The 24,034-nt window shown below is 42.5% G+C and overlaps 1 protein-coding gene across 5 annotated transcripts in view; it reads left to right on the forward strand.

Annotated features, from left to right (window-relative positions):
* Positions 1-681: 681 nt before the first annotated feature.
* Positions 682-24,034, forward strand: part of Akap7 (A-kinase anchoring protein 7) — a 132,786-nt gene continuing 109,433 nt past the window's right edge. For 4 of the 5 annotated variants that reach the window (XR_013108258.1, XR_013108259.1, XM_076928013.1 and 1 more), the window contains exons 1-3: positions 2,671-2,812; positions 11,635-11,766; positions 17,150-17,289. Coding sequence is in view for 3 of the 5 variants with exons in the window: in XM_076928013.1 (XP_076784128.1) it covers positions 2,707-2,812; positions 11,635-11,766; positions 17,150-17,289 (378 nt within the window). In the remaining 2 variants the exon portion in view is untranslated. Of the gene's footprint in view, positions 835-2,670; positions 2,813-11,634; positions 11,767-17,149; positions 17,290-24,034 lie in introns of those variants that run through there. The other variant, XM_076928015.1, reaches the window with a different exon arrangement.

A 24,034-nucleotide genomic window follows, 5' to 3' on the forward strand; every position in this document is an offset into this window, starting at 1 on the left:
CAGGCTCCTCTTTCTATGTCCAATTTGACGTCACTGCTGACGTGCGCAGCCGATAACCATCCGGGTCAGGTAATCGCAGGACTCTGACCCTGTTACAGCTGGTCATCACACTTATTCAAAACAACTTGTTTTTGTGCACAAATATTTTGATTCATAAGGCTTCAAAACAACTTCTGGTTATCACAGCACTTCAAAATAACTTCACTTCAAACTTGTTTTCTTTCCTATTATAAGATGGAGTCGGTCCTGTTAAGGGCGCGCTCCTTACAGGGGCTCTTTCAGCTGATGTTTGGCTGTGGGTCTCTGCATCTGCTCCCGTCAGCTGCCAGAGGAAGCCTCTCTGATGACGACTGAGCTAGGCACTGATCTATGAGTACAGCGGAATATCATTAGGAATCATTTTTCGATTTTTTTTTTCCCATGGTAGGTGTCTGGACTGTCCAGCCTCTGGTTCCTGGTCATGCCCGCAATGTCAGGCATGGACTTCCTTTTGTGGCGTGAGTCTCAGACTCGACCAGTCGACTGGTTGGCCACTCTCACAAGTTCTTTGCCAACTTTGCCCTGGCACGTATTTCAGGGTAGATTGTAGGTAAAAGGGTTGAGGGCTGGGTTGGTGATCTGGTCCCTCCACTGAAGTTATGTCCCAAGGGTAAGGATTATGCCTTAGGTAATCGGTTAGAAATAGAAACACAGTGCTTTGTTTTTGTTTTGTTTTGTTTTGTTTTGTTTTTGAGAATGAGGGACAAATAGGAGTGGGCTCTAGAGCTGAAGACAGACACCGCCCACCCCCGAAGCATCAGACCCCACACGAGGTGCAGCACCTACTTCTCACAGGTTTGTAGTGTTGGTTTGTTACCTGAGGAAGGGGCCAGTGGGGGTGGTGCTCTACTCTTTGAAAACCGGTTTCTTTTGCCTGTTAACCTTGCCGCTTCAGTGTGCTGTTCCTACTTTCCAGTCACATAAATATACTTTTAAAACGGGAGGGGGGGGAAATAATCCTTACAAAGAGAAATGTATATTCTACTTCCAGTGGAGAAGGGGAGGGCGAAGAGTTGTTTCCCTGTCTCCAGCCCAAAGTAATCCTATGCCTAAATGGCATGTTCGGTACCATGCCCAACCCAGCTAACCTAGGCTGCTGTCCTTTGAAGATCCTCCTGCCTCAATCTCTGGTTCTTTCTCTGTGATTAGATAGCCTGCTCCTTTATTTATTTATTTTTTAAATGTTATTTTATTTATTTATTTTTTTTTATGTGTGTTGATGTTTTGCCTGTGTATGTCTGGGTGAGGGTGTCAGATTATAGACAGTCTACTGAAATTATAGACAGTTGTGAGACCACGTGGGTGCTGGGAATTGAACACGGGTCCTCTGGTAGAACATTCAGTGCTCGTAACCACTGAGCCGTCTCTCTTTATTTTTATTTATTTATTTGTTTATTTTTTGGTTTTTCGAGACAGGGTTTCTCTGAGTAGCTGTGGCTGTCCTGGAACTCACTCTGTAGACCAGGCTGGCCTCGAACTCAGAAATCCGCCTGCCTCTGCCTCCCAAGTGCTGGGATTAAAGGCGTGAGCCACCACTGCCCGGCAGCCTGCTCCTTTAAAAAGACCGTCTTACATGCAGATCCACAAAAAGGGGTTGGGACATAAATATCGGGCAGAGAACTCTTCATACTTTTCTTCCAGCTTTAAGGGACAACTGTGGAGAAGAGGCAGCTAGAGATCACAGTAACTACCCTCACACCCCTCCCCGGCCCTTGAGGCTTTCCAGTGTATGGTCTTCATGTCAACTTTTATTTATTTATTTATTTATTTATTTATTTATTTATTTATTTATTTATGGTCTAACTGTGTAGGTCATGCTGACCTGGAACTTACTATGCACGCCCAGGTTGGCCTCGAACTCTAGGTACACACAGCTCTGAAGCGAACTCCAGGTACACACAACTCTGAAGCGTTGTGATGAGGGCAGTCCCACCAGGACAAGTTGTGTTAACTACTGTAGTTATGTGGGTGCCTTCTCTGTTCGCATGCCCATTCTAGGATATATTCCCAGTAGGTGAGGTGTTCTCAAAGTGGGCTGGATCAGTTGATTATTAAGGATACTCCACCATATTTTCTTAATTAAAATTAGACCCCCCCCCAACAAGCCAGCAGTAATACCACCATTTGCCCCCACCCCGGAAAAAACAGTAGCATTCTTTTCTACAAAACGCATTTATATTTTAACTAATTTTTTTAAAAGTAAGTTGTTCTCTCTTATTTTACTCAGATACTGAGGTCCCTAGTGTGCAAAAACTCTGTAGGTGATTTTATTTAGCTATTCCAACTTTTAGCTATTAAACTGCTGTTAAAAATGCTACCGGGGGGAAGTAGTAATGTCAAGTAAATAAAAATAACTCATAGCGATGTTCAAGGCCTCGCTATCGTACATTTTGCTCAGCCCGCCTATTTTTCGATCAGATCTGTGTTTCCAAAGCTCCACGCTAAAGCAAACGCACGGGTTCTCAAGAGACAGCCGGCCAAGGAATGCTCTCCTGATCCCAGGCTCGCCCCTCCAAGCGTGGGACGGGAAGGGGCGCGCCGCAGGAAATAACGGAGGGCGGCCAGAGGTCGGAGCCCGGCGCGGCCCCAGGGACCGCCCCGATCCGGGTACCCACGCCCCGCCGGGCCGGCCCCTTCCGGCTCCTCCCAAAGCGGCGGGTGCCGGGGATGCTGCGACTCGCAAGGCTCTGCGCCTCCCCAGGCCTGGCCGCTGCGGCTCGCGCCCCGGGCCCGCGCCTCTGCCTCCGCGCAACCATGGAGCGCCCCGCTGCGGGTGAGAGCGCCCGCCCTGCGCGCCCCGGGGCGGTCTCTGTCGTGGGGCGGTCTCTGTCGTGGGGCATGCTCGCCCGCTCCGCTCCGCCTCCCAGGCCGCCCGCAGCCCACGCCCCTCCCGGTCGATCCTTTCCCCACTCCCCATGCACCCCGGTGCAGCCCGGCAGTCCGGGCAGTTTGGTTGCATCCGAGAGTCTCCGTGCACCACTTCACACCTCGAACGGAGGGGGGTGGGGGGGTGGGGTGCGATCCCACGAGTTGTGGTTTCTTTTACGTCTTCCTATCTTGTGACCCGTGGCCCGGAGTTTTGCAACACATCCTTTCCTGCTGTGTTAAGGAGGCTAACAAAAATCAAGGGGGGGGGGGGGGATCTCCGTTTTATTTATCTATCTATTATTTTTAAAATGGTAAACAAACCTTTGAACACCGTCTTGTCTGTTTTAGGATTTTACCCAAGGCTTGGCAAGGCGCACTTTAAAACCGGCGCCAATCTGCTGGCGCCCAGAATGAACTTCAGCTTGGGTCAACTTTCACTATGTGCTGAACCTGGGTAGGAGTTAGAGGTTGAACTTGGAGGGAAAGGAACCGGAACCGGGAAATAATAAGGGAAAAAAGGTGTTCTTCAAGATCATTATATCCTAAATGTATACAAAGCATAAGAATATTAAAATAGGCGGTCTAATCATGCTATGTAAATACTTTATATGGAAATATAAATTATGTGAATAATGTACGTGTGTTTGTAACTTTCATGGGGATACGATTACACCTATCATGTGGGGAGATGCCCAGAGCGTTCCTGCTTGAGCTGTTTTTATAAGGTGCAGGAGTGTGGGTAATAGGCAGAAGGAAACAGGGTAATGGAAGGAGAGGACCCTTCTCACCCATTTATATACCATGTGGCTTTGCAGTTTGGAATGCTGTTAGCATACCGTTTCCCCGTAGTGACAAAGCTTAAGGCTCTCGGCGGGTTTACTGGGTCCTTCCATTCACGTAGTGTCTGTCGACTTGTCAATTTCTCCTTGTTAATTTGGAGTGCTTCCTCTTCATGAGGAGGAAATGGAAGAACGCTGGGTAAGTGGCCTGGTTGAAGTTTCTGGAGACCAACTCTGCTACTGTTTTCCATAGCTAGTCAAAGTAGATTGACCACAGTGAGTGACAGGCCCATCCCATAGCTGTTTAAGCAGCTCAGGGACCAGAACAGAGTCTTGTCTGATGGAGCCGTGTTTGGTTGTTCAGATAGGAAACTTACGTTGTATGACTTGGGCAGTCCAATCGCTTATGCTTTCTGTTCGCTTGACTTTGATAATGTTTGCTGGGGTGGACTTGTGATTTGAGTATTTGAATGTGTTTACTTACTTTTGTGGCTTTAGAGGATCCTTTAAATACATTGATGGCTTTTCTTACAAAAGCAATATTCACTTTAGAAACAACCTAGTACAGCGGTTGGAAGGTATTTAGCATAGTGAGGTGAGGTTAGCATTCAGAAACACTTCAGCCTTTATTCCTCCTTTCCTAACTGTACATCTTGGGAACATGCAGTTTTTCAGCTTCTTTTTGATATATCTTATGCTTGTTTTGTAACACTGGGGATAAAGCCTAGGCCTTTGTGTATGCTAAGTCAGCGTTACCTTCCAGCAACAACCTTGACCACATATCTGCTCCTTAGAGTCACCTTTTCCCCGTTGTTAGACTCTTCATAACCATGGTTTTCAGCCAGTGGTGTGAGCATGCACTGTTTAATTGTTTCTGTATTGGGCATTTAAATTACCTCCCCCCCCCCTTTTCTCTTTGCTTCAAGCAAGGCTATGAAGAGGCCTGTTTTGAGTGTGTGTGATAGGAACCCAGATTTTAGTAAGAAGGACCTCAGGCCCTCTCTGGTGCTCCTCATTTGTGGGCACATTGCTTCCTGACTCAGTTTACAGTGCTGCCATCTGTATAGTCTAAAGAGTGCAGGGTCTAGTTGGTTCTGGAGATTTTGGGTTGTGTAACAGGGTCAAATCGTAGCTCCGGAATCTGCTTTACTTGTGGGCCAGTTACTAAATCAGTGCATGGTGTAATAGTCTTCTCAGTAACAGAGTGGTTAAGATTCAAATGAGTTACTCACCAAAGTGCCTGTGCCCGGCATAAAGTACCCATTTAAATGTTGGCTGGTAATACTAATTTACGCTTTCACTTCCTAAGTGTAGCATTTACTCCTGTGACTATTTGGATTTATGTAAATGACACATTTTGTTTTAATGACAGATCAAATTTTGGGTGCCTTTAACATTCTTTGTGCCATGTGGCTCGGGCTGAGGAGAGCCTTGAACTCCTCATCTTCCTGTTTGTACCTCCCTGGGATTGCAAGTGTGACCTACCTAACATGCCTGGGCTTACACATTTTTGTCATAGATTTATTTACTTGTCGAGTTGAATCTCAGTCTGCAACGTGGCAAACAAGAACTCTCTTATGGTGGTGTAGCCCAAGCTTCCTTAACTTTAAATGTGAGACAAAAATCTCACTAAATTAAGTGCATAGGATGTTTGTTTGTTTTTTTTTTGTTTATAAATTTATAATCCTACCTCAGCTCCCAAAGAACCTGGGATTACAGGTCTGTGCTACCAGGCCCAGTTTATTTAAGCAACATTACAGCAGCCAAAACAATGAATTTGTGGTTTAAATGCTTAAAGATTGACTGTTTTAAGGCCGTTTTCCCAGAGACAAGTATTTATACCTTATGTAAGAGGAAGTGTGGTTATGATGGATGTATTTAATTATATCCCTTACACTTTGCCCAAATCCCAGCATGCACAGACCCGGAGCAAGGCTTCCTGAAATTTAGTTTGAGAAATATTGTTCTGTGGAATGATCTGCACTTCTTTGGAGATGTATGAGACAGATGCATACACCAGCCCTTGGTAGTTAAGGTGGGAGGATTACTAGTTCAAGGCCAGCCTGGGGTACAGAGAAAGATTATACCTCAAAAGCAAACAAACACAAGAGCTTGGGATGTGAGGAGAGATGAACCTTGTTGGCGGGAAGGTGAGTTTGTGTAACAGTACAGTGGGGCTCAGCATAGAGGCTCCTCAGAGACTAAAAACACATCTATACGTTATACGCTATAGCTCTACTGTATACCTGTATCACTGCTGGGCATACACTCAGGATGCTTAAGTCAGTGCATTATGACCTACCTGCACATCCACGCTTATTCCCACACTGTCCACAGTAGTCAAGTAATATAACTAACCTCGATGCCCATTGACACACGAATGGAGGAAGAGAATGTGGTATGTTTAAGTCTCCAAAATTCCATAACATAGCATTTTTGCAGTTGTAAAGAGAAGTGCAGTCATGGCATTTGCAGGAAAGAGATGGAAAATAACATGTATGTTTTTTTCATGTGTGGGACCTAAGTTAAATTATATATGTAGATACACATATGTATTTATGTAGGTCATGAAACTAGAAAGGGAATCTTGAAGGGGAGGAAGAGATCCTAAAGGTGGTGGACAATAAAGAAAAGAATGAAGTATTTGTAATAGGAAGGCAGAGAAGGAGAAGTTCAGGAAGGTGAGAAGCAGCTGGAAGTGGGCAAAGTGAACTATTATGAGCAAACGCAACAGTACACATGTATGGAGACGCCATAGAAGGACCCAATAATCTCACTCCCAAACTAAAGCTATAGTTCCAATGTCATAAAGAATAAAAGAAAAAAGAAAACAGACTTAGTTGTAGGTGGCATTGTCTTTTTTGGAGTTAAGTCTTGTCTACAAAAATTCCCCCCCATTTTGTTCGCTAACAGTGGAAAGTAGATTGTATTTTAATTCCCTTGGCGTTTGTCAATTTTGATAAAAGATTGCATTTGAGTTTGATATTTAAATGTTTGAATGTTTGAATATTATTTAAATATATAAATGATAGAGACTGGGTAGCCACTGTTATGTACACTGTAATCCCTGAGAGGTGGAGATGGGAGAATGAGGAGTTCAAAGCCATCCTCAGCTACCTGTTGAGTCTGAGGCCAGCTTGGAGTGAAAGAGACCTTGTCTCAAAACCAAGACCAAGGAAGCAAACATGCAAACAAACACAAAACAGTGCTCCAGGGTAAATCATAGTATGCTTTTTTTTTTTTTTTTTCTGATATTGATTGGTTCTAGTTTTGATTTTGGTGTATGGGACTGAGCCCAGGGCCGGGCAAGATAGGCAAGCAGTCTGTGGTAAACCACATCCTCAGCCCCCATTTCTTAGGCTTTATTTTTAGTCCTTTTAATGAATCCTGTGAAAATGAGAACACCTGCTGTGTCCAGAGACTGCTGTTAAATACTGTTGTTTTTCATGGGCATTGAGATAGCCACACTGCAGTGAGATAGTAACCACTCCCAGGGGTGTACTTACTTTGTCCAGTCATTTGGTAAGAATTGGTAGGGTACCTGTAGGTGAGCTGGCTCAGAGCTCAGAGTGGAATTATCATAGGGGAGCCAGATGGACACAGAGGGAGTGTTGAGGAGGGTGGCCGTATTTACTGACAGACTTGAAAGTTCCCCTTTCCATCAAGGTTCCTGGTTAGAGTGGTAGGTAACTTGGTCACTTTCAAATCTCATGGAGACGACAGACAAGTGGACAGCTGCAACACTGTGCATTCCTGGTGGGCCCTTCCTAGGTACCTGGAAGGAGGCTGGATTGCTCATACAGCAGCCTTTTTACTTTGCAGTTGATCGTGCTTTTTACCGCAGTCCATCATTTAGAGCAGGCTCAAGGGATAGGAAAAGTGAGAGTCTTGGCAACGACTTTCAAGCTTCCCTTGCACATGGAAATCACCCAGAAGCATTTAAGGAATTCTGGAGGATAGCCTGGTCTACACCATGTAGACTTGATTTAACAGGCCTGGGGGTGAGATTCATCCCTGGACAGGTTTGGAACAGTGTCTGGGCTCATCGCTGCTAACGTGAGATTCTTCTTGGCTTCATCGGGTGACTCACTCGGCACACTTTGCTTGCTCAGTAGTGATACTAAGTTGATCTTATGATATGCTAAAAATTAAACTGCATCGAGGACTTAAAGAATGGCTTAATTCGCCATGCTGTTTAATGATTCTCCCTGCCTTCAGAATATTTTAGAACCTAGAAATCAGTTTCCTCTATTTCATATATTGCCAAGAATGTGTACCGTAAGCATTTCTTGTGAGTGGCGAATACTGTAAGGAGAAAATGGGCCTTAAAGTACACCAAGCCTGCTGGACTTCACTGCTTAGCAATAAGGTCCACTTAGAGTCTGTTTCTTTTATCTCAAGATCTTGGGGCTGTATGGAAGCTGGGGCTTACTGGTACACCCCCCCCCCAGCCTCACAAGATGGGGGCCGTACCGCATTTTATTAGCCTGGGAAGAAATCAACACTCAGAATTTGAATATGCTTTCTACTAAATGTAACTGCTTTCCTGAACAGTTGACAGGAAGGAAAATTGAACAGAGAACAAGATTCCGACCACTTCCCACAGACTCTGGACACCGAACCCCACCCATGCCCTGCTGACCCCACGCCCTGCCTCCTTGGCTATGAGAGCAGCAACCCCACCCCACCCTATACCCTGCCTCCTTGGCTCTGAGATCCCAAGTCCCACCTCATATTCTGCCTCCTTGACTCTGAGATCCCAAGTCCCACCCCACACCCTGCCTCCTTGGCTCTGAGATCCTGACCCCACCCCACACCCTGCCTCCTTGGCTCTGAGATCCTGACCCCACCCCACACCCTGCCTCCTTGGCTCTGAGAGCTCCTCTCTAAATAGTAGTAAGAATGATAGCCAACTTTTGTACCACCATGAGATTGAAAAGTTTTACTTGAAGCCATTGTAAGTCAGGAACTGTCCACGTGGCATGTAGACTTGGGAAATAGTATTGACATGGTAGCATCATATTGGGACTATCTCCTATCACTAAATTCTAGATTGAGAAAAAGTTAGGGGAGCTAGTTGGCTTTATTTCTCCAAATCTGATTTTATTCAATCTTCTTATATGTTATAGGTAGTATATAGGTTTGCTTAATTGTGTAAGTACTTTAAAAACTGCTTTATCATCGATATTGTTATTTGGAGTCAAGATCTCAGTCTGTAGCTAGGCTGGCTTTGAACTCAGCATTCTCCTGTGTGCTAGGATTAGAGGCATGTATATGTCCCACGCCTGGCTGACAAATGCTGTTTGGTTAAAAACTTTTCTGAGTGTAAGTTGCTGGTGGGTGTCAGTCCTTTACCTGGAATTGTATAGGTTCAAGATACATGTTGATCTCTTTAAACTTTTAAGTCCAAACTGCAGTTGTGTTTTTGATACACTTGTATTATACATGAGGCTAACCAGGGAGGAGAAAAAGCTAGAAGAGTCAGAGGATGTATTTTTAAAACTAAGACCAGTGGTTAGCATTGAATTCACGCTATAGAAAGACTTGAAGTTGAGATCATCCTACCTCAGTCTCCCTATTGCTAGGATTACAGGCCTGAACAGTCCCAGTTTGCAGGCCATAGTTGTTTGTTTGTATGTTTATTTAGAGAGAGAGAGAGAGAGAGAGTGTGTGTGTGTGTGTGTGTGTGTGTGTGTATGGTGCTAGGGATTGAACCAGGGCCATGTTCCTATGAGGCACTGTACTTCTAAGTGTCTTCCCCAGTACCCTGTAAGTCATAGTTTAAAAAAGATTTCTTGTTATTTTGTGTGCACATGTGCCTGCCTGTGTGTTTCTGTATGTCTATATGTGTACATGCCTGAATGTATGTATGGTGCAGCATGCGGGTGCCTAAAGAATCTAGAAGAGAGTATTAAATCTCCAGGTAGTGGGTAAGTTGCTATACGTGGGTTCTGGGACTTGACCCTGGGAAGTGAGCCTGGGCCTCTGGAAGGTGCAACAAATGCTGTTACCCACTGAACCTTTTCTCTAGCCTTGTAGGCTACCACCCCACTCTGCCTCCTCTTCCTCCTCTTCTTCCTCCTCCCCTCTTCCTCCCCCTCTCTCTCCAGATTTATTTTTGTTCTGTGTGTATAGCTGTTTTGCCTGTGGATTATGTCTGTGTACCGATGTTTGCAGTGCCCTTGGAGGTCAGAAGAAGGTGTTGAATCCTCTGGAACTGGAGTTAACAGACATGCTGTTAGCCACGTAGGTGCTGGGAACTGAACCCAGGTTCTGTGGAAGAGCATCCAGTGCTCTTAACTCCCGAGTCATCTCTCCAGCCACCTTACTTATTCTAATGGAATGTGTTTTGCAGTTATTGTATTTGAAAATAGAGAATTACAACAGAAGGAAATACATTTTTTTTTAAAATAGTGTATAAGGCGAATTAGTCTTCAATAATATACTGGCTGAAAATTATGTAAGTATTCCAGGATTTTGTTCAGTAAAATAGCATTTCTGTCTGCTAATGGAGGCATGGTGAATGGTGGAGACCACCAGCAGATACACTTAGCTGTCAGTTCTGGTCCTTTCCTTAGCCCTCCACCTACAGTATTGTGGGCGTTCTTCCCATAATAAGAAAACAAAGGCCAAGTGTGGTCTTTTAGTACATGACATGGGAGGGCTGTTACAAAATACCATGAGGATGATTTGCTTCTCATACTTGAATTTCAAAAAATGCAGAGTAGAGCCATATATTTAAATTCTTCCTGTGTATGTGGGAAGGTGTGCATGATCTGGGTATGGAGGTCAGAGAACAATTAGAGTTGTTTCTCTTCTCCTGTGGATGGGTTCTGGCAGGCCCAACTCAGGTTGCCAGACTTTCATGACAAGAGCCTTTACCCAGGAAGCCATCTTGCTGGTCTCTAGAGTCAAGTACTTTACACTGGATTTCCAGTGTTAAGTGTAGTGATGGGGTGGAAGAGTTTATGGAGGAAAAAGGGGGAGAGCTTGTGCAAATCAGAAACCCAGAGCAGGAGGGATAAGGGATGAGAGGTAAAGTACCTGTGTGTGTGTGCACGCGAGCACGAGTGTGTTATCTGTGTATGCATGTCTGTGTATATGTGTGTGCATGCATGTGTGATAAAATACATATGAAAATGTTACAACAAAACCTGTTATGTATAATTGATATATCCTAACAAAACAAAATTAAACAAAATGTATTAAAATGCCTCATATAACCGAAAAACAGACATGAGAAGATACAATAAACAAGTCCACAAATAACCTTTGTTATTTTGTTGTTTGTTAGTTTGTTAACTTTGTTAGTTTGTTGTCAATAGGTGGAAAAAATATAGCTTTTAAACTTTGTTTAAATATAGCTTGTTAACTTTGTTAGTTTGTTGTCAATAGGTGGAAACAATATAGCTTTTAAAATTAAGAAAATCTATCAATGAAAGATGGAAGATTATTAATGTATTTTTTATCTATGTCTGAGTTGAACACTATTCTTTTTAAAGAATTACAGCATTAGAAGCTTACTGTTTAGTGTAAAAAATGCACCTTTAAAAACAAAACTATCAAAAAAAACCAAAACAAACAGAAAAGGCCAGGCTTGGTGACCCATATCCACTTAACACTCAGGAGTCAGAGGCAGGTGGAGTTCTATGAAGTCAAGGCTAGCCTGGTCTATAGAGAGTCCAGGATAGCCAGGACTATTACACAGAGAAACCCTGTCTTGAAAAAACAAAACAACCAACTAACCAACCAAAGAACAACAGCAACAAAACCCAAGCCACACCAAAACAAAAAACACCCAAGACTCTTTTAAAGGAGCAAGTAATTACCTCTCCTTATGGAGATTACTATGTATTGAATTCATTTAGCTGAGTTGGTTTGATTTTTGAATTGGAGTTTAATGAATATAAATTCAATAATACTTGTTTCTGTTTCTGGTCTGTTGCAGGAGAAATAGATGCCAGTAAGTGTGAACATATATTAAGAGAAGAGGAAGAGGCAGGGACACTAGAAAACAGCCCTGTAGGTTCTCTGGCAGACATGCCGTTTGCTGCTGTAGATATTCAAGATGACGGTGGAGGTAAGTTCTGTATTGAAACACAAATGCTTCTACATTTAGTTGTATACATTTCATCTTTACATTATATCAGTTTACACAAGTGTCATGCTTTTGAGTGCTAATAGTTATCTGGTGCTTTGTTGTCCGAACTGTCACAGATAATATTAAGGCATGGCTGACAAAATTTTGGACCAGATAATTCTGTGGCTACTTCTGAAAGTCACAGACCTGGCAGATCGTTTTGTGGTTTACAACAACCCACTTTAGTTCTCTAGAACCACCTGTGATTTCAGAACCTACGCCTTCATGTAGTAAGTGGTTAGTGTCGCTGGTGTATATAGGCACTTAGCTGTGCATTGATCAGGTTCATCATCTGTTAATGAACTGGAGAAGCATTATCAGCTCAGTTTTTGTCAGCCCTTTAGAGCTTCGTCTACAAACTTTATGAAACCAATACTTGATTGAAACATCAGACTAGAAATTTCATGTCATTGTGAAAACAGAACTAACCATAATGACAGGGACTCTGTCCTCTACCAAGGTGACAGATTTCTGTTATTCAGGATCAGGAGATGAAACCTGTCCACTGTCCAGCTGTCAGCACTTCTGATCTGTCCATGTCTTACTCATATTTAGTATATCTGAACAGCTTACAGTAAGTGTGAGTAATGAGCTACTTCTGGAGTCCCGGAGAGCAAACAGTGTTCTGTAGCCTCTGTAGTCTGACTGTTGATTGAGGAGGTCCTTGACCACTGTACACCAAGAAGAAGGACTGAGGTGCGTTTGTGGCCTCTGTTCTCATCATGCTTTCAAAAGGATGTCTGCTTCTGCTCAGGATGGAAGGATGGCCCTTTATGCAAGCAGGATCTTCATCCCCCAGCCCCACCTCTCTCTCTCGCGTTACCAGAGCAACACTATCTGTCCATGTAAAATGGGGTGTAGGCCAGTCTGCAGAAATCTGTTCTTGACTATGGAGTATTACACCACTCTTTGATATTGTAAGTCTTAGGAGATTTAAGGAGCACTTGAGTGTTAGCCTGCATTTCAAACCACAGAATGGGAGCTTGCTTCTGTGGGAAGATGGCTCTCACATCCTAAGCTCCAGTTTAATGCATGGATAAGGGGAGAAACAGAACCCTGGTTTCAGTTTCCATTCCTGAATCTTCTTCTTCTGTGACTTTGGTCATTGAAAGTGTGTGAGTGGGACTTTAACTGTAAAAAGAATGCAGATTTTAATTTCTTCTTATTTTTCTCATTATGATACTCTACAGGTCAAAGGTCAAATGTGTCTAAGACAGGGGTTAAAATATAGTGATGTATAATTGTTATTTTATAAAACTTTTCTTCGTGTGTTGTGTGTGTGTGTGTGTGTGTGTGTGTGTGTGTGCCGTTGTATGTTCTGGTACATGTGTACATGTGGAGGCCGGATGATGACCTTGAATGTCTCCTTTAATCCCTTTCTGTCTTGTTTTTTTGAGGCAGTCTCTCCTAGATCCTGCAGCAAATTGTCTGAGGAGGACATCTGGAAAGTCTTGCCAGAGAAAACACTCTTCCTGACATTTTAGATGATGTCTCTTGTAGTGACAATTTTGGCATTTTGGTTTCTTTAAAAAACAGAAATATTGTAAGAATATGTTTTCATTTTAATCCCAGGTGTGGAATGTGGGGCTGCTTCAGACTGTCCACAACAGCTGACTATGATTTGTCTCGAGCTCTAGCAAAGGCATGATTCTGCCAGTGGCTGATAGTTTGTACAATTATGTGATAGTTGGAATTCTAGGAACTTTTTAGAGGGTATATGAATGCTAGGGCCCCAAGGGGTGTGGGATGGGTCGTGGTTGTTGGATGGTTGCTATTGGTTATTGTTGGCCATCCTTTAAGTAGTCTCATGCAAGAAGAAACAAGAAGAAATTAGTTTGCTGTATCCTGACAGCAAAGATTAAACTCGCCCCCAAGAAACTCAATGCTGATGCCCCCCATCCTTTGTCCTCTCCTATGTAGTGTTAGAGGCTTGAAGGGGTACAAGAGAAGGAGTGGAGAAGGATAGAAGAAAGAAGGACCCGCAAAGTAGCCAAAGACAGCTATAGTCTCTCATTGTACAGACTCATCTGTACTGTGTCTGCCTGGCTGAAATGGGGTTTTGCATTTTTAGGGGTACTTTTATGTAAAAGGATATTTCGCTAGAAATATATAGGAATATTAAATGTTCTCAAATAGTATAGTCAAATACAACAATGTTAGATACACTTAGGGCCATTCACCAGAATACAGAGATAGATAGACAAAGAAACCATCAATGTATATATGAAAGAGGACCTGGACATGGTGAGTAGTTAAAGCGGCCCCGGTCACAACTTTGTCTGTTGGTTAGGCGTGTTCCAGCAGGCAAACAGAACTTGAGAGAGGACATACCAGGACTCGGGTGTGTTTCTTTTCTCTATAAGAGAAGTGCACTGTGGCTTAATTGATTAGAAATACAGGAAGCCTCCCAGAAAATGTTTTGTGAGTTTTGTTGTTTGCCTCTGACAGTGGAGTGGGTGTTAGCATGGGAGAGCCATTTTGCTGATGGGATTAGCCCAGTCTGCTTCCCACAGAAGATGGGCAGAGCTTTAGTTTCACAGATTGTTGTTATGTGAGATTGTCAATTCCTAACAACCAAGCAACATTTTAAAAACTGCATTTGTTTATTTGTGTGAATATATATGTACATAAGCATGTTTGTAGATAGATAGGTATATGTGTGAGTGTGTGCATGCCAGAACACACATATGGAGGTCAGAGGACAATTTGAGGGAATTAGTTCTTTCTCTCCACTATTTAGGTCCTGGGAATTGAACTCACATCCCCAGGCTTGGTGGCAAGCACCCTTACCCCCTGAGCCATCTTGACAGCCCTCAAACTACACTTAAATCAAGATAAAGAAAACATTTGAGAGTTGGTTTTAGTTACATGAGTTTCCTAAGTGTGAAACTCACGTCTATAGAAATTACTAATTCTTATGTCCTCAAACTTGGTTTTGTTTATATGTGTGTATGTTTTGAGACAAGGTCTCAATGGGCTCAGAGTGGTCTTGTAATCATTATGCAGCTAGGGCTGGCCTCGAACTTCTCCTCTTGCCCCCATAAGCACTGGCAACATAAACTTGCACCATCATGCTGGGTGAGCTTCCTCACACAGAGTTCGAATATAATTATTAGAGATTTTTGGGGTGGAGGAAATTATCATTTTATTACATATTAACTAGTTCAGTTATATTTATACATTTTTTAAAAAATATCAAACAAAACTCATCTAAAATTTTTGTATAGAAAACATTGTATTTTAGTACATACAGATATCGGTGATTATTCTTTGTCAGTTAAAAAGAGATACATTATATTCTGTGTCCTTTATATAGTTAATTGGAAAGGCGAATACCACATACAGAAATGTGTCTTGCATAATGCATGGATAAGTTCTGAGAATTGTTTTATTAGGCTATTTTTTGTTTGTGTTGTATACATCACAGGGAATGTGGCAAACTAAGAGGGTGGTGACATTTTAGCATTTTAAATTTATTTCCTTTTTTAAGATAGTGACTCCATGTTTAGCCTAGGTTGGCCTTGAGCTCAGAGTAGCCCTCTTGCCTCAGCCTTCCCAAGTGCTGGAGTTACAGCTGTGCATACCCACTCCCAGCCTACTTGAAAGAATTTTTTTATCTGCTTAAGTAACAAGAGAGGAGATACCAAAACAAACTCTAATTCATTCTCAGCATTTTAATTAAGAGCAAGTGTGAAAACAAACCACAATAACAGATGGACCACTTAATTAATTTCTCTTCTAATTCACCCCTTTGTAATTTTGGAGGAATAAATAGAATTGAGAAAAAAATTAGATTTACTTAAGATGACTTGTGGTGCTTTTGTTAAAAAAACAAAAACAAAAACCTGCAGTTGAGAGAATAACAGCCTTTGTCAATGACGTTGAGTTTATCAGTGCATAGTAAATGGCTACTGAAGTCATTATGAACATTAACTAGTATAATAAATTAGTTTTATGGGTTTACAAGCTGTTCTTCCACGGATGACTTTTTGCTAACTAGTAAAATTACTATAAATAATATGGTGAACGATTCAGGGCACATGGCCAAAGATTTCTGTATTTTGGGTCCTCAAGTCACCAACCTTTAATATTTTTATCTATAAGCTAGATGATTATATTAATCTTTGGTTTTTATCTTTTTATGTGTAAGCAAGTAAAAGAAATATCAGCAAATTGTCTTTCAGGACACAGATGTGATCCCAGAGCTGGAAGGAAAATGAAGTTCAGGGTGAGACAGCAGAGAGATATTCTGTTCTGGCTCTACAGATAAACGTTGTAAACACAGGAAGACAGACTCTCTACAAACGGGAGGCAGTGTGACTGACAGTGGCCCAGTGTCACGGGTTGCCAGTGTCAACAGGACACTGGAGTAAGGGGACAGAACAGCAGACACACTCCAGGGTTGGAAAGTTATCCCATGTGCATACAAGAGACTACTTTTTAGAAGAATTCTCTGATTTTTCCAGAGGTGACTGAGATGCCATTTTAATTTTTTTTTTTTTTGGGGGGGGATCATTATGAACTGATTGATTTGATTGTATTTGATATAATTTACACTACTAAATTTATTATTCCGTTTGATGCTCAGATGATCTTACTGTTAGCCAACGAAAAGAGTATAAATTGACATTACAGCCTGTCTGAGATGATACTACTTAATACCATTTAGATCATGAGTGTCCACAGTGGCCCATGTATTAGGTCACCAGTGTTGCTGCAGGTGGTAGGACATTGTGCTAGGGGGAAGTGGGGTTAGCAGGAGGAAGTTAGGTCATAGGGAATGGATGAAATAAACACAAAGAAGCCAACCAACAATTCACGTCCCTAGTGGTAGAAAGACTATGGTTTCAGATGTACTGGCTAATATGTATAATCCTGAATTTGAGGGGCTAAGAAAAGGGGATTGGTTTACATAGCTGACCCTTTCACAAAACAAAGCAGAGCAAAACAAAAACAATGGCAACCAAAAGGAAACCAAAACCCTGTGACACATGGTAGAGAATGCTTGTTAGTGGTGCCTTAAAGCATAAGTCTATCTGACCTGCTTTTTAAATCAGTATTATTGGGACACAGCTGTATCCTTTCATTGTTTTGTCAGAGTTAGATAGCTGAAACATGGAGCCTGTGGTCTGTGAAGCCTGAACTGCTTATGATTATGTGTTTTATGGAAGTGCTTGCTGACTCTTGCTTTGTATTTGACAATGGCAGTTATACAGTATTGCTGTTTACTACAGACACTACACATCTTCTTCCATTTTAAGCTAAGTTATCATTGTTTAAATGTGCGACACACTCTCTGTCTCTCTGCTCTGTTCTCCTCTAGTCCCTGATGTACCTCAAGGAAACCCAAAGAGAAGCAAAGAAAATAGAGGCGACAGGAATGATCACGTGAAGAAGAGGAAGAAGGCCAAAAAAGATTATCAGCCCAACTATTTCCTGTCCATTCCAATCACCAACAAAAAGGTCAGGTTTCTCAAGAACCTGTGTTTATGATGAGGTTTTATTCTAAACCATTTTAAAAGCATGTTAAGTGTTTTGTCAGCTCACTTGCTTTGTGGTTCTAGTAATATCTGAGAGTATTTTAGAAGGACTGTGTGAGGAAACTTCCCATTTAAGTTATAGAAAGTTATCTACATAATAGTTTTGAGGAATATTACTTAGACCATCACATTTGATGATAACAGGGCCAGATGAAGCCAGGCCATTAGGAGAGCAAATGGTAGACATCTGGAGTGACTTCCCTGAAGACATGTATGTTGTGACTTCGACCAGACAAGAAGCCAGGTTTTTTGTTTTGATTTGTTACTTTGCTATTCCTCTACAGGATCCTCCAGTGTGTTTACATATTAAGGTAATCAAGCTGGGATATCTTTTACCCCACTATCTTGATGTAAAAGCCATACTCACAAGGACCATGTCAGGATCCTCTCCAAAGCCTTGCTCAGTGTATAGGAGGAGCCTTTAGCATCCGAGAGCAATGACCACGTGGGAAAAGAGGATCTGAAGTCTCTTTGAGGACAGGAAATGGGGCTTCTTTCTGCATAGTCTTCATATGATGGGGGTCATTGAAATGTCGTTTCTGTAAACATTCCTCATTGCTGTGTAGGCTGCATATCCGTTGCTCAGAATGCCGGAGACCAGCGATCTGACACATTTTGGATTAGTTTGGAAGATTTGGCCTGGCGGGGTGTTCATATGCACATGATGAATCTTGGCATGAGACCCACATCTGAATAAGGAGTGCGTTTGCTTTTCCTGCTTGCCTTCTTTCTGTATCCTGAAGATAACTTAATGCATGATATCTAGTGTCCCTGGGTCTGGACTACAGTTTATCTGATGACATCAGGTGTAACATTTTTTTTTTTTTTCTTGCACTGTGTTTTAGATTTGGGGCATTTTAGGCAATTTAGGTTTAGAAATTTGGATTAGGAACATGTTGAAATAATTATTTTTAAAAAGCGGCCACCGGTTAAGCCAACTGGCTAAGCTGCAGCGTCTCTGCCTAGCTCAGCCTCGTGGCCAGAGGCCATGTGTGCGCCACAGCTAGAAACGGCCAGCCAGAAACACCAGCCCTGCCACCCACGAGACGCCAGCATGGGAGACGGCTCTGCCAATCTTCCACGCTGTCTCTGCAAAGCTGGGCATTGCCCAGACCACCCCACCAACCACGTGGGCCTGGTAGAAAAATGAGACTCTATGCTTAAAGATTAATCAAAGGCTTATATATTTGGTAATGTTCAATAACAAGATGCCCTTACAATCAGAGATGTAACCCAATACCCAACCTAGATACACCAACTACCTTTGACTGCTACAGACAAGCGAACATCAGCCTCCGTGCCCCCCCCCCCATTCTCTGTCTCTCTCCTAGCTCTTCCTCTTCCTTCTCCTCCTTCTCTCTTTACTCCTCCTCTTCTTCTCCTTACTCCTCCCACCTTAGCTCCTTCTACAGGAACACTCAACCTGTACCAACTTAAGATTTCATGTTAAACTCAGTATGAATCTATTAAAAATATGAAAAAAAAATCAATGTTGTATAAACAGTAAAAAATGGGACCAGCCAGTACACTTATACTGAGATTCTCTTAAGAGAGAAAAATATAATAGTGTATTAACCTAAACTCTGAAGCAGCGACATGGGAATGAATGAGTAGTTCATTCACAAGACAGCCTTCCTCTGTCTTAGCCCAAGGTTAAGCAGATCTGAATCCGATTGTGAATGACATATACTCTATTTAACTATCCCAGCAGTCTCCATCCTGTTTCTCATGACCCCTTTTGGGGTTAAACAGCCCTCTCACAAGGGTCACCTAAGACCATTGGAAAACACAAACATTTATATTATGATTCATAACAGTAGCAAAATTACAGTTATGAGGTAGCAGCAAAAATAATTTTCTGGTTGGGGCTAACATGAGGAACTGTATTAAAGGGTTGCAGTGTTAGGAAGATGGAGAACCACTGGACCAGGCTCTCTGTTAGTGTTGCTGAAGATCCAACCCAGGGCCTTGTATTTGCCAGTCAACTGCTCAACCACAAAGTTACCCCCAGCCCTGCTAAGAATCTTCAGTCAAATACATACATACATACATACATAGATACATACATACATACATACCAACCAACCATGTTTTGTTGGGTCATTCTAGGAAATAACCCTGTCTTTGAGTCAGGGTCTAGCTAGAGAGAAGATATAATAATAAGAAAAAAAAAATGACTGCAGATTACCATTCTGGCTTTGCTAGCGCTAGTAAGGTATCACCTTGGAAAAAAAGGTGATAGACAGCTTAGAGTATGTGCAAGTGCATACCATCTGTAGATGCTCGTATGTTGTCTGGGTTGGTTTTCTCTTGCTTTAGGACTATGTGCACATGGACATTAGGCAGGAGCAGGATGAGAACTTCTGCCTCGTCAGTGGACGGCTGCACGTAAGCCAGGCCCTGAGGTAGGCAGCTGGAGCGACTTCCCTGAGGACACGTGACTTATGGCTAGAAGGGAGGTCAGGTTTTTGTTTGTCTGTTTGTTTTGATTTGTTGCTTAGACATAATTCCACTAAAGTCTCAATGCGTTTCGCTGTGAGGGTGATCAGGCTGTCACACCTGTGGTGTGTCACACCAGATGGCTCGGCAGGTGTCCCTTCCTCCCTCACCGCTTCAATTGTGTCCCTTCCAAAGCTGCGTAGTTGGTAAAAAGAAAGATCTTCCGTAACAGGAGGGCCAGTCTTTGTCAAGGGTATGTGCATACCCTGCACATCCCTGCTTGCACCTCCAAGCAAGCATGATTGGTGTGCACTTCTGTGCTTTAACTGGTACTTGTGACTGGTCCTGGAGGGCCTAATAGTGTTAGGCACATGCTCTCACACTAAACCACACCCCCAGCATTCCTCTTCCTTTTCCATTGAGAGAGGGCCTTACTCAACTGTCTAGGCTGGCCTTGGGCCAGTGATCTCTCTGCTTCAGCCTCCTGAGTAGCTGGGATTACAGGCCTGGGCCCAGCAGGCAATTGTGTTTAGAGTTCTCCCTTCATGCTTCTGTTCTTTGTATCCATTCTAGGGCATCTCTGTCCTCTTGCTGTCAATGCTTGACTCCTCTTCTTCCAGTGAGGGTTGTTGGGGGCTTGTCATAGAGCGCAGTACATGAAACAGGGCACCACTGGAATAAGGCGGCAAAGCTCTTTCCTTCCTCACTAGGATTTTGTCCACAGGGGATGTGGGAGGAAGGATGATGGAGTCATCACGGCTTGGATTTCACAGACCTTGTAACCTGCTGCTACCTTATACACTCTACTGGTTCAGGTGACTAGATTATTAGTTTCAGCTTCTTCAGGGGACAACGCTCACCTTGAGTGTTCATTTTCCAGGCCGTATGCTGAACACACCAGCCACCTGCTTGTTTCAGGCTTTCCCCATTGACATCAGGGTGGAGCTGTACTTCTGACTGAAGAACTCAGTTCTTCAAAGTCTTGGCTGCTCTGTTCTTCTCTACCTCCGTCCTTTCTGTCTGAGCCTCTCTTGCCTTCGTGACCTGGTCACCTTCCTATTCTAACTCAGTCCTTTAGTTAAAGGTCTATAGATTCTGGTTGTCACATGTCACTCTTGCAGCTTGTTTCCCCTCACAGTGTGTCTGCTGTCATTCTCCATGTCTAACCTGGTGCTTTCTGGGAGTAGGTGCATGTATTTGCATACACAGACTGGGTCTGCACTGTCATTTCAGGGATCCTCAGTGCATCTCCACCATACCAAGCCCTAGTCAGAACTCCCTTTTCTTTAAGTATGGTGCTGAGGGTTGAACCTAGGTCCTCACATTATGATAAGGAAATGTTCAGTTCTAGCCCCCAAAGCCTTAAAAATACCAATGCTGATTTCATAACATAATAGCAATAGTAAATTATTTTAGATGGGGTAGGGTAGTTTATAGCTGTGGGAAATGCATCATAATTTAATCCTGCTGTTTTGGGAGACTTAGGGAGCCGTAAGTTTTTCAAATTTACACAAGACTGTGGAAGAATAATGTGAGCATTAGCTAGGAATAGGACTTTATGTATCAGATCTTTTGCTAAGTGCCTTTTCTGTTTTAAAGTATCTAATTAACGTTCACTTTCTTTTTAAATTACTTATGACGCTGGGTAGGAAGGCCTGGGAAAGAAGGCCCATTTGCCACATTGTTTCAATGGAAGAATGTCTTCCAAGTTCCAGTTTAGTGACCTGCAAACAGGCTCTTGGAAGCCAGTACATTCACAATGAGTTGCTCTACTTTTGGCCTCAGCTTCTTGGCACCCAGTTTTAAAGAAAAAAGAAAGCATTCAGAATTATAGGGCTCTTCTATTTTAAATCTGTTTTTAGTAGTTTGGAATCTTTTATTATGGAAAAATGTCATATTTTTAAGAAATTAGATTAGAAAATAAATTAGAATTGCAGCAAGTTAATGCCTCAACCCATAGCATAGGAGTATTCTGCAGTTAACATGTAATTACATATAAATTTAAAAGAAGAAAAAAATTGGTGGCTTATAGTAATGCTTGTTTTAATGGCTGCGACTATATAATTATTTATCTGGCTGTTGCTCATTGGTGGTTTTATGTGCTTTCATATGAGAGGTTATCTTATTGGCTGTCCCAGTAACAAAGTATCTGAGATTGACTGTTGTCTTCCTTGACTGGCTTGACTTTTGTGCCTCCTGGGAGACCCAAAATCCTCTTGATGCCTGGAGCCTGTGGTGGAGAAAAACTGCTTTCCTCCTGGCAAAAGAAAGAGGATTGAACTGGGATACAAAAATCCCTTCAAGGCTACTCCACCAGTGACAGGTCATTAGGCTCTCAAAGTGTCACTGCTCCAAAGCTCCACCCTAGGCACTAACAGAGGGCCCTGGGGGACATTCAGGATCTAAACCGTTGCAAACACATCAGCTGCAAACACATCAGCACTGAAAGACTCTCAAGGACTGTCAGAAGCTGCTGAGGCGAGGAGGAGCTAAGTTCTAAATAAGTTCTGTTTGCATGCTAATGGACACGTTTCCCTCAGTGTTTCGAAGTGTTGGTGTTCTGGCTCTTCTTTTTCTAATGCCAGAGTTGCTACTCTTGAAGCAAGGATGGAGACTAATGAATTCAGTCCTAAAGTAGTAAAGTATTTGACATCTTCTTATATTAAACACTTGGTAAAGAATACCTTGATTTGAGGCTGAATTTATTTTACTTTTATTCCAGTATTGCAAATAATTTTCATGGTTGTTAACAGGCAAGAAACATGAGAGTATTTAGTGTTTTCCTCTCTCTCTCTCTCTCCTCCCTCTCCTCCCTCTCCTCCCTCTCCTCCCTCTCCTCCCTCTCCTCCCTCTCCTCCCTCTCCTCCCTCTCCTCCCTCTCCTCCCTCTCCTCCCTCTCCTCCCTCTCCTCCCTCTCCTCCCTCTCCTCCCTCTCCTCCCTCTCCTCTCTCTCCCTCTCCCTCTCTTTGTGTGTGTGTGTGTGTGTGTGTGTGTGTGTGTGTGTGTGTGTATGTATGGGTATTTTGCTTGTATGTATGTGTGTACCATATGCATGTTCAGTGCCCTTAGAGGCCAGCAGCAGTGGGCTTCCAATCCCCTGGGACCGGGGTTGCTGGTGGCTGTGAGCTGCCATGTGGGTTCTGGGATTCAGACTCAGGACCTCTGGAGGAGCAGCCCATCCTCTTAGCCTGAGCCATCTCTCCAGCCCCCAAGAGTGTTTAGCTACAAAGAAAAGCTTGGGACCAGGTGTGTCACATGGACTTTTCCTCCTTGTCGTAGAAATCAAACCTAGGTCATCTTGTGTGCTAGACAAGTACACTACCAGTGAGCTATACCCAAACTCCTGGATAGTAACTCTTCTAGTAACACAATGATACAGTGTTACAAGGTGAGGTGAAAGGCATTCTTTTACTGTGAACTAGAATATAACTTATGTCTCTCATGGCGAGACATGCTAAATTTATACCATTAAAAAAACACACTTATACATCATTGAGTCAATTCAAATGTTTCAAAGGTATAAAGATGACTTTTGTAATTGCATTAATTTAGGCATGAGGATTATGGCTTAGTGCTAATGTTTAATAGTTGACTGTCTGCTTTTCTATTAACTCAATGAGCAGAATATTTAAGATTTCAGTAAAGTTTTATTTGTAGAAGTTTCTTTTAATGCCATATTTAATTTTGACTGTTAGTAATAGGTTTGTGCAGTTAACACCAGTGGCAGGGGATTACAATGATGGATTTAATGGTTTTGTAGAATTTTAAACAGTGACTGTAAAAATTGGTTTCTGTTAATCGTATACAGTTAAAATTCTGGAGTGTTTTTCTTGTCTTTTAAAGATTATAATTAGGAGTAAAAAGCATTTAAAAAGTCTTAAGATGATATCAGGGAATCTAAATTAATTGGAAGCATCAAAGCATAGTTAGAAATTTATTGCGTGATTAGATCAGCTTTTGAATTTTCATAGGTTTGAGGTTAATCCTACAGTACAAGCATTGTGTGGCTTCATGGAAATAATAAGTCTTCAAAGCATTTTACAGGTTTTCAGTTTAGTTTTACAATTCATGGATAATTTTAGGCCACAAATGACCTAAAACCATCTCACATGTAAGACATTGCACTAAATGCTGAAGATGAGTGTGGGGCCGACTCTGTTTGACCTAAAGCTTTCTCCTGGGCATCTCCCAATAGCGAAGGTTCTGGCATAATTTTTGTAAGTTCATAT

Source organism: Arvicanthis niloticus, chromosome 30, assembly GCF_011762505.2.
Source record: "Arvicanthis niloticus isolate mArvNil1 chromosome 30, mArvNil1.pat.X, whole genome shotgun sequence".
In the NCBI taxonomy this organism is placed as follows: Eukaryota; Metazoa; Chordata; class Mammalia; order Rodentia; family Muridae; genus Arvicanthis; species Arvicanthis niloticus.